The 10614-nt window shown below is 44.9% G+C and overlaps 1 protein-coding gene across 1 annotated transcript; it reads left to right on the forward strand.

Annotated features, from left to right (window-relative positions):
• Nucleotides 1-5117: 5117 nt before the first annotated feature.
• Nucleotides 5118-6322, forward strand: LOC308265619 (E3 ubiquitin-protein ligase rififylin-like; the record flags this gene model as incomplete). Its single annotated transcript, XM_080699410.1, has 1 exon — nt 5118-6322. The coding sequence occupies exon 1, from the start codon at nt 5231-5233 to the stop codon at nt 6320-6322; it is 1092 nt and encodes a 363-aa protein (XP_080555536.1). The 5' UTR covers nt 5118-5230.
• Nucleotides 6323-10614: the final 4292 nt, after the last annotated feature.

The following is a 10614-nucleotide window of genomic DNA, read 5'->3' on the forward strand; positions in this document are numbered from 1 at the left end:
GCATGTGCCACCATGCCCAGCTCTTCACACTACTTCTTAAGATTCAGTTTAACCAGCACCTCCTTCCCAAACTTACCCAAGCAGAGTTTAGCAGAGTTAGCCTCTAGATCTCACTGTTATTCATATGTATATTTTGCTCTAAGTTGTTTATAGCTACAAATCTCTCACAGATTGTCAATTTCTTGAAAGCAGAAAAGTTGGTTCCTTCCATACTTTCCTAAATTTAACTGTTTCCCAGGCAATTACTATAAACTTTAGTAGTTTTTAAATTAATTCTGGCTTTTCTCAATTATAATTAGAACAAGTTAACAAAATTTGCCAAAACAATTCAAACAGACTATTTCACTGAGGTTTCTGGGTTAAACATAGACTGATAAGAACTAAACATTTGGAAGTCCTAAGAAGGAAAAGTATAGAAGAAATACCTTACCAATTATGGGAGACTACATGGATCAAAAAAATCAAGAGTGGCTAGGCGAATTTGTGAAATTGTTGCACCATTTTACACATAATAAGCTAGTAAGAATCTTTTAAAAATCTACCATCAAGTGGGGAGAGATTTTGGTGAATTGACACTCCCTTCCTTGGGCTACAGCAGATTGGTCTCCAGGAATATGACAACACACACACACACACACACACACACACACACACACACACACACGAATCCAGAGAGATGTTTTATAATCCAGCTTCTAAAGACATATTCCAAGGCAAAAAATGAAAAGAATAAAACAGATGTAAAAGAAATTAAAACCAGGTTTCTGAAGCCTTCTGTTTAATCATTAAAAAAGCTGTTATATTTTAAAAACAACTTTCAATTAATTAAAAATAATCTAATTTCCCATATACTGTAAAAATTAACATTTTCGAAGTAAAACAGGTACACCCATAAATGAATCCAAACCATTCGTGCCTTCCATCAACCATGTAAAAACATGAGTAAGCTCTACTTATAGGATATTTTACATAATTTATTTTTCTCTCCATACTTATAATTTCATTCCATATCCCCAGCTCAGGAGCATATCCTAGTTAATATATTTTTATGCTTGAATGTTCTTTATTAATTATACTATTGTATCTCTCTGCAATAAATACACTCAAATTAAAATTTAAGAAATTTAAATTTCCTATGACTGAAATAACATAGGTACTTGAAATATTTTTTCTAGGTTGAGGCTTCATTATATTTCTTAGTAGTAACCAAGCATTCAAAATAACACAAAATATATTACAAATTTTTATAATTATCAAATGTGATTTTTTACAACTAGTGAATTTATTGCTAAGTTCTACTTCTTATTAGAATATGTCAGTATTAAGAAACAATGTCTTATTTTCTTAATTTTTCATTTTTATAGATTCTGAGAAAATGTTTCACATTAATATGTAGCTAGGTCTATAAGAATTTTGTTTTTCTATCATTGTTACTCAATTCTTCAAACTCCTTCCAATTTACAAACTCAGTGATCTTTAGGTCATATTTTGTTGAAAGCAATTATTTGGAAATCATCTCACCTGCAAGAGAATTTGTTACTCAGCTATTAAATGTATACACTTTCTCAATACACTCAACATTTTAAATTGGTAAATACCTGAGGTAAAAACCTCATGCCAAAGTAATGCATCATTTTAAGATTCTCAATGAGTGAAAGGTATTGCCTTTCTTTTTGTAAACTGGGAAAGATACAGCTTATGTGAAAGAGTTAGGAAATTAACCAGCAAGACTTCTTTTCTGCATTCCTTCATCAGCAAACGGATTTTAGGAAAGAATATAGGTTCAAGATGAAGATTAAGAAACTGGTGGGCTTAAAATTAGATGCCCACCTACTCCTTAAAAATCCTATGGAAGCTAGTTGTGGTGGCACACACTTGTAACCCCAATATTTGGGAGGCTGAGACAGGAGGATTGGAGGTTCAAGGAGAGCCTTTTCAACTTTGTGAGGTTCTCTACAATTTAGGGAGGTACTATTTCAAAATAAAAGAATAAAATAGGGCTGGGGGTGTAAGTCAGAGGTAGAGAGCCCTGGGTTCCATCCCCAAAGTGCCCCCCCCCAATCCCATGGAGGATATGTACCTTAGTTTTAAAATTGATATAAATTTTGATATCATCTTACTAAATTAGATAAGAGATAGGTCAGCACAGGATAGGCCTTGGTTGGAACACTGTACACTGATAGGTATACCCTACCAGTATACAACTGTGACTTATATACTGGGGATAAAACAGCCAGTCAGCACTCTAATTTCTATTGATGGCTGATTGTGTTCTTTATACCTTTATCTCTCTCTCTCTCTCTCTCTCTCTCTCTCTCTCTCTCTCTCTCTCTCTCTCTCTCTCTCTCTCTCTCTCTCTCTCTCTCATCTTTTAACTAGGGAATGAACCCAGGAACATTATACCTCTGAGCTATATACCCAACCCTTCCTTTTTATTATTTGTTTTGAAATAGTGTCTCCTTAGGTTGCTGAGAACCTAAGTTGCTGAGGCTCTCCTAGAACCTGAGATTCTCTTGTCTCAGTTTTACAAGTAGTGGGATTACAGGCATGTACCACCATGTTTGGCTACTCAGTTCTTTTATGTCTTCTTAGTGATAGTAACCTAAACTGTACTGGTATTGGGAAGAGGGTTTAAAATATATTAATGTGTCAGTACTGGGAAAGATTTTCAATTTTAAAATATATCTTCTTTACTAAGAAAGCCAGGGTTAGCTAACATGTCCTTGCATTCCTAAGAACAATTTAACACATTTTGGGGGAGAAAGGTAAAAGCCTGTGTCTGGAGACAAAGATGCCTCCCCCTCTCAGGCCATAAATCTGAGCCTGTGTTTGGAGACAGAGATGCCTCCCCCTTTAGGCCATAAATTCAGCTGGAGAGATAACAGAAGCAGAGCTGGGGTTGGAGATAAGGGGCAACATGATCTCCAAAAATCAGAGGGACCTGATGGACTTAGGATAAAAACTCAGTAAATTGGAGTTCTTTGGCATTTTCATTCGAATTGCCCCCCTGTTCCCCTCTGCTGCACAGGGCTGTAACTATCTCTATATTTCTATCTTTTTAAATAAACTTCTTTAAATCTTCAGCAGCTGTCCAAGCGATGAATACTTATTCTTAGCTTAGGACAAGAATCCAGGGTTTTTCTGTTTGTCTGTCTGTGTGGTGGTGGTGGTGGGGATTACTTCTCCACACACACACCACGCACACATTTCCACCCGCAACATATTCCCGCAACATAAACTTCAGTTTTATGGATCTGTTGTTGAGTGTATATAATGACTACTTACGGGAAAAACTATTCTTCACTTAAAATGATTATTAGACTGTAAAAACATGAGAAATGTTGATTATGGCAAGGGTAAAAAGCAAAATATTTATTTGTATGAAAATCATGATTCAATTATGTAAAGCCACATAAACTCCTGAATAATACTTACACAAATTGCAAAAATGAAGTTGTTTTAATAAAATGTCTTTAGTGTTGCATGGCTTGTAACATAAGAATAACGATTACACTGCTATTGTTGAAGGTTAGACTGTCTAATATTCTGTTTCCCAGTGGTACGGAGGAATTAAATGAGTTTAAATTTCCCCCAATAAAGAGTTCAAGAAATTGAAGGTCTGTTTTCAAAAGCTGTTTTCTCATAACTCATTGAGTGTAACTCCCTAAACATGAACTCTACTTAAACCTGTTGTGCCCAGGCCAATGTCGCAGGAAAGGAGAAAAAGAGCACCAACCAAACTTGAAGATCAGTTTATATAACTGCGTGCCGGAGGGAGGGGGGGGGGCAGCTGCACAGACTAGCCAGGCTACCTACTCAGTCCAGAGCTGCAACCAGAAGCTTAATTTACAAGGTTTTTTTTTGTTTTTTGTTTTGTTTTGTTTTGTTTTGGTGTACTGGGGATGGAACCCTTCTACCTCCAGGCTACACTCCCAGACCTACTTTATATTTTTATTTGGAAACAGGGTCTCTTAAGCCAGAGAGCCTGGCTTCAAATATGTGAACCTGCATGATCCTCCTGTCTTCGCCTCCCAAGCACAGGGATTACAAGCATGAGGCACCAATCCAGCGGGTTTTTGAAGGCGAAAGCCAAGCACAGAATTAGGGAGGAGGCACATTGTTATTGTCTGACAAAACTGCTACTTTGTCTGGAGTGGGGCTTGGTGTTCCAGGATGTTGACCATAAGGTAAGCAGGATGCTTGGTACATTTAACATAGGGTAGGCAGGATGTTGGTCAATTTTTAATACAGCTGGGTCAAACATGGAGTCTCTCTTGTTACTAGGGTTTTACAAAACTACTTTAAAACTGTGCATTTCACGTCTTAATGTCATGAATTCTAGAAGTTTACTTCCCTCTGTATGAAGTAGCCATTTCTTTCATGCATGTGAACTTTTTTTGGTGTGTGTGTGTGTGGGGGGGAGAAGCGAGAGGGATTAAACCCAGGAGCATTTTACCTTTGAGTCACACCCCCAGCTCTGTTTAATTTTTTTATTTTGAAACAGGGTCTTAAATTGCTAAAAGTCTGGTTAAATTGCTGAGGTTGGTCTCAAACCTGCAGTCCTCCTGTCTCAGCCTCTCAAGTACTAGCATTACAGGGCTTTGTCACAGAGCCTGGCTTCATATGAACTTTATAGCTTTCTTTCACTTCTTGGTTCTATTATTTAAAATTCAAGAACTCGATCTTGTTAACTTTATACTGCTCTTAGGTTTTACCATTCCCCTTAGTCTTGATATTCAGAAACTATATTTCTTTTAAAAATTCAGTCATGTCTGGTAGCCTCTCAAATTAATCTGTTTTGAAATTTCGTGTGAGTTCTGCTTTGATGTGTAATGAAGAGCTCAGTATATTCAGGGCCCACCAGAGGAAAAAGGAAGAGACTGAGGCCGGGTGTGGTGGCACACGTTTGTAATTCCAGCATTCTGAAGGAAGAGACTGGAGGATCGCGGTTCGAGGACAGCCTGAGCTAACTTATGTTTCAAACATAAAAAAAGGGAGCGGGGGGCGTGGCCGCGCGAGGGGCGGGAGCGCCGCGCCGGGCCGCCCGAGGATGGGTGGGGGGCAGACTTCCTGGGGCCGCCGGTGAGGATGTCGCGGCCGACCCCCGGCGCCCCTCAGCCCCCCAGACGCCTTCGCGGCGGAGCCCGCGGCGTCCCCGCCTAAGGCGCCCGCAGCCCGGATCCGCTCTCCCCGCCCGCCCAGGTGCAGGCCGGCCGCGGCAGATTTTATCATGTGGGCAACCTGCTGCAACTGGTTCTGCTTGGATGGACAGCCTGAGGAAGTCCCACCAGCCCAGGGAGCCAGGACCCAAGCCTATGCCAACCCTGGGTACAGCTCCTTCCCTTCTCCAACAGGCTTGGAACCAAGCTGCAAGGCCTGTGGTGCCCACTTTGCAAACACAGCCAGGAAGCAGACCTGCTTGGACTGTAAGAAAAATTTCTGCATGACCTGTTCGAGCCAAGAGGGGAATGGGCCCCGCCTCTGCCTTCTCTGCCAATGGTTCCGGGCCACTGCCTTTCAGCGGGAGGAGCTCATGAAGATGAAGGTGAAGGACCTGAGGGACTACCTCAGCCTCCATGACATCTCTACCGAAATGTGCCGGGAGAAAGAAGAGCTGGTGTTTTTGGTGCTTGGCCAGCAGCCTGCAATCTCTACAGAGGACAGGACTCGTGGCCCCACCTTGTCCCTGGACTTCCCTGAGCCTCAGGCCTTCCAGACCCAGCCTCACACCAGCACAGCACCTCCTACCTCAGCCAGCCTCCCTGCTTCACCTGCACGAGCACCCCGGGCCCCTGCAGCCCAGGCTCAGGAAAGTCAGCAGGCCAATGGCCATGTGTCTCCGGAGCAGGAGGAGCCTGTCCACCTGGAGAGCACAGCCAGGGTGCCCGCTGAGGACGAGACCCAGTCCATCGACTCTGAGGACAGCTTTGTCCCGGGCCGGAGGGCCTCTCTGTCCGACCTGACCCACCTGGAGGACATTGAAGGCCTGACAGTGCGGCAGCTGAAAGAGATTCTAGCTCGCAACTTCGTCAACTACAAGGGCTGCTGTGAGAAGTGGGAGCTGATGGAGAGGGTGACGCGGCTGTACAAGGATCAGAAAGGACTGCAGCACCTGGTGTGTGGTGCTGAAGACCAAAACGGGGGAGCAGCACCATCTGGCCTAGAGGAGAACCTGTGTAAGATCTGCATGGACTCACCCATTGACTGTGTCCTGCTGGAGTGTGGCCACATGGTGACCTGTACCAAGTGTGGCAAGCGCATGAATGAATGTCCCATCTGCCGGCAGTATGTGATCCGAGCTGTGCACGTCTTCCGGTCCTGAGGGCTTATACCAGCTTCTTCAGTGCCTTATGGGGATACTACCCAGGGTGTCTGGGCTCAGGGTTGGTCAGCTTGCAGAAAGGCAGGCTAACAGGAAATTTTGTAGTGTTCCCAAGACAAGGGCAAGCAAAGCTCCCGTGTCATCTTGGGCCATGCCTGTCTTGCTGCAGGGGCGTGCCTCTTGTTTGGCAGAGCCCCTGAGGCCAGCCGGACCTGGCACAAATCAGATGGATGAGTGCTTGTTTCCGTAATCTTGGTGTGGATGGTATTCTATGAACAGAGGACCTTCCAGAACTTGGAAATATCTCCCTTCCTCTGAGAACCTAGACACATATTCATCTTTTTTCTTGTTCTTTGTTCATCCCCTGGACATGTTGCTTCTGTTTCATCAATCAGAAGTCCTGCTAGAAATGGTTCCCTTCCTCCCTAGCACATTTGAATTTAAACTTATGGTCTCTTAGGGTTTCTGTTCTGTGCTTTAACAATACCTTTAAAGTCTCTTGCTATACTGCCTAAAATCCATTTATTTCTTTGGACCAAAAATATGTTTATCAGACCAATAGTTGTCTTTAGGGCTGAATTTGGGTGGGCAAATTTAGCTCTAGTGAGAAATGAAGCACAAAGCTACAGAAAAGTTTCAAGGTTGATAAGAGTCACATCCTTTACGTGTTGGGACTTGAAGCTGTCTCCTGACCAAACCAAGCATCTGGCTCCTAAGCTGCTTCGAGGCTCCAGTCTCTGTGCACAGGCACCTTTGCTGCTGTTGCTGGGGCTTGACTTGCAGCATCCTCCAGATTACGAGAGCAGAAGCACTAGGTGGAGGCAGTGGTTTTTGCAAAGTGTGGCTTCTGATCCTTTTCCAATGGTCGGAACTCTCTCGTTCCCATTGAGGATTTTTCTAGGGCGTGGGGAGCGGCAGATCGTACTGGGGATTGAACCAGAGGTGTTCTACCTCTAGGCTACATCCAGCCCTCTGTATTTTGTTTTGAAACAGGGTCTCACTATATTGCTGAGGCTAGTCTTGAACCTACAAGCCTTCTGTCTCAGCCTCCCAAGTTCTGGGGTTACAGGCATTCAGTGGTAGGATTTTCCACACTCCCACTGAGGTTTTAAATTTGGTCTCACCCAAGACAGATAAAGGACCTTGCCCTGCTCTAGCCAGAACTTCTCATAAAGTTCCTGGAGAATATGTGTAAGATCACTAAGAGGTGCTGGGAGATATTAAATGAGGCTGGGGTCTGCCTATGAACAGACAGGTGGAAGTTCCTACTTCCACTTCCTTTCCCTATTGATTTGGGGGCAGGTCAGGGAGCAGCATTTTCTAAGTCCTTTACAAGGGCCCACGTAATGAGTAGGTGATGCTTTTGAGCCTTTTTAGGATCTTTACACCACTGGAGCTGAAAGGTTTAAATTCACTGGAGAAGCCCAACAAAGAACAAAATACACATGCTATCAGAAAAGCTGTGTGCCTGTTACCAAATGGACAAAATGCACAAATCCTAAACACCTGAGGGTCTCAACAGCCCTTCTCCACATATACACTGTGCCGCTGAGATCTGAGGCTAGAAGAAACAATTATGATTCTGGAGGGTGGATGGAACCCCCTTTTCATAAAAAAATTACTCAGCATCCCCATGGGTGCTTTCACACTGCCCCTTTATTTTCATTCAATGCCCCCAGTTGAACCTGAACCTACTATCACCCCTCTGGATCAGCCTGGCATCCCCCCTTCCTCCAAAGGTGGTATTGCAGTTTGGGAATCTGCTCTAAGGGGACCTATTAAGTTGGTACACACATACTTACACTTCCTCTCCATCATAACCACTAAACACCTTCAGGGGAATTACATATTTCCATAAAGTAGTTGTCAGTGGAACCCTGGGCCACTTACCTCAATTATACAAAGTCCAGATCTAATCTGGGCCACAGCCTTTGTAGGAGTTGGAGAATCCAGAGATTTTCCTGCAGACTCCACCTTTGACCTGAACAGTAAGTACTGTAGTTTACAATGCCTACCAGTTTAGCAAGGTATGTTGAGCTACGCCCCTATTCTGAGATGTATCTGTATATATACAACTCAGTGAAGATCTTGCAATAACTTCATGGCAGAAGTTGGCTCTCTTCCTCTTTACAACTTGCTTTCCCTGCTGAGGCCTTACCTCCCCTACCTCCCACCTTCCTTCTAGACAGGAATTGAAAATGTATACGAACTCCTGGTTAGCAACCTGTTAAGAATCAGAACTGATGGCATCTACTTACTTGAAGGAAGAACTTGCCTTTAAATCTCTTGAAGGTTTCCACTTGGGAAAGAATGTGTCAAACAAGGTTGGTTTGTTTTCTATCATATTTATTATTACACCAAATAAGAGTTGGGAGTTCCAAGATCTCATCCCACTTAATATTTAACCCAGGTAAAAAACCTGTTTCATCCTTGAATCTTCCCTTTTGTCCCTCATGGATCCTTGATCTTAATTATCATGGAAACTTCTAATTCTTCCAATTATTCCGTGGCTTTTGCTGGGATTGCTGAGATTTCATTTGAGACTTGTTTTAGAAGACTCAAGACAGCTGACTGGTTCATAGTAAGTTGGAATAGTTGGATCCAAACTAGTAAGAATTTGCTGTACAGAAATTAGTGCTCAGTATGTATTGTATAAATTTATTGAAATCTCTTGGATGTGAATGTGTTACTTCAAGTGGCTTATATTAAGATTCTCAGATTGACTTGGGTGTTAAGCCCGAATATGTATTTTTTTTTTTTGTTACAGAGCTCTGCTTTATAATTTTGTAATAAAGTTTCAACTTAAAAAAAAAAAACATAAAAAAAGGACTAAAAAATAAAGCTGGAGGTGTAGTTCGGGGGTAGAATGCCTCTGGGTATCATCCCAGGTACTGGAAAAAAAAGAAAGAAAGAGAAAGAAAGAAAGAAAGAAAGAAAGAAAGAAAGAAAGAAAGAAAGAAAGAAAGAAAGAAAAGAGACTGGGAGCACCCTAGCGCTTGGGATAGTAAACCCGCAAGCACTCCTCAGCCATGTCGCTTATCCACCATCCCCCACCCATCATTCCCAAAGACATCGCGAGAAAATAGGAGAGGCCGAGAGTCCGCGAGATTTTGGTAACTTCTGAGTCTGGCGCGGCCTCGCCCCGCCCTCTGGCGGCGCCCCGCCCCACCGCCGCGCGCAGGCGCGCCCTCCGCGGAGCCCCGCCCCGCCCCCGCCCGGCCGCGGCGCCCGCCCCGCCTCTAGGCGGTTGCTCACGGCGGCCGCGCCCTCCCCCGGCCCAATGGCGCCGCGGCCGCGTCAGTGATGTGAAGCCGTGATCTGCTGGTCCGGCCCCCGGCCCGCAGCCCATTACACCTTCCGCCGCGGCAGCCGCTGCAGCCCGAGCCGACTGGAGGGCGGGCGGGGCGAGCGGCGCGGCCCGGCTCAGTCCCGGGCGCGGGGCATGGGGGAGCTGTACGGCCGCTGGCGGAGCAGGGCGGCCCGGGCGGCGGGGACGCCGGCTTCCAGCTGAAGGCGCGGCGGAGCCCGAGCGGCGGCGGGGAGGCCTCGCCGGGCAGGTAGCGCCGGCGGCCGCGGGGCTGGGAGTTCGCGCGAGGTTACGTGGACGATGTGGTTTGGGGAACTCGCGGTTGGGGGGGGGGCAAAATGGGGCGGGCGAAGTCCGTGGCTACCAGATTTCCCGAGAGCCTTGGGTAGTTTTAAAGGATAGAGAACCTTTCGGGTAAGGTTTTGGTGTTAGCTGGCCCAGGATTGGTGTCTCCTACCTTTTTGTTCGTGCCCGAAACGCTTTCTGCCTCTCTGAGGCCTCCCCGCCTCGCGCCCTTGGCCCACTCTCCTGCGCAGATCAAGAAACAGGAACATTTCTGACACCCCCCACCCCGCGCGGCCTCAGTCTCTTGGTTGTACTCTCCCTGGGCGTGTGCAAAGCAAAGTAGAACAAAGCTTGGCTGGTTAGAGGTGGGGGCGAGAAAACGAGTTGCCTGTGAAGTGTTTAAATTTTTTGCACATGGATTAGAGATGGCCTCCCACCAAAACATCTGGGTTCTGTGTAAACCATTTTGTATATTCCTCACCCACCTAATGGTGTTGGGCGGCAACAGAATAGTCCCTAAATTATGATTATGGCCTTTTCTTTCCATTTCTTCTCACAGATAGAAATTAAGAAAACCTAAACTACTGTTTTTTTTTTTTTTTTTTTCTTCCCCTAGTGTGGTGGTCTGGTGGTCAGATGTTGGAAGGAAATAGGACAGAACATACTATCCGAGGTTTTATATCCGTTCTGGGGTGCAGTG

The sequence above is a fragment of the Muscardinus avellanarius genome (genome assembly GCF_963383645.1).
Source record: "Muscardinus avellanarius genome assembly, chromosome: 7".
Classification (NCBI taxonomy): Eukaryota; Metazoa; Chordata; class Mammalia; order Rodentia; family Gliridae; genus Muscardinus; species Muscardinus avellanarius.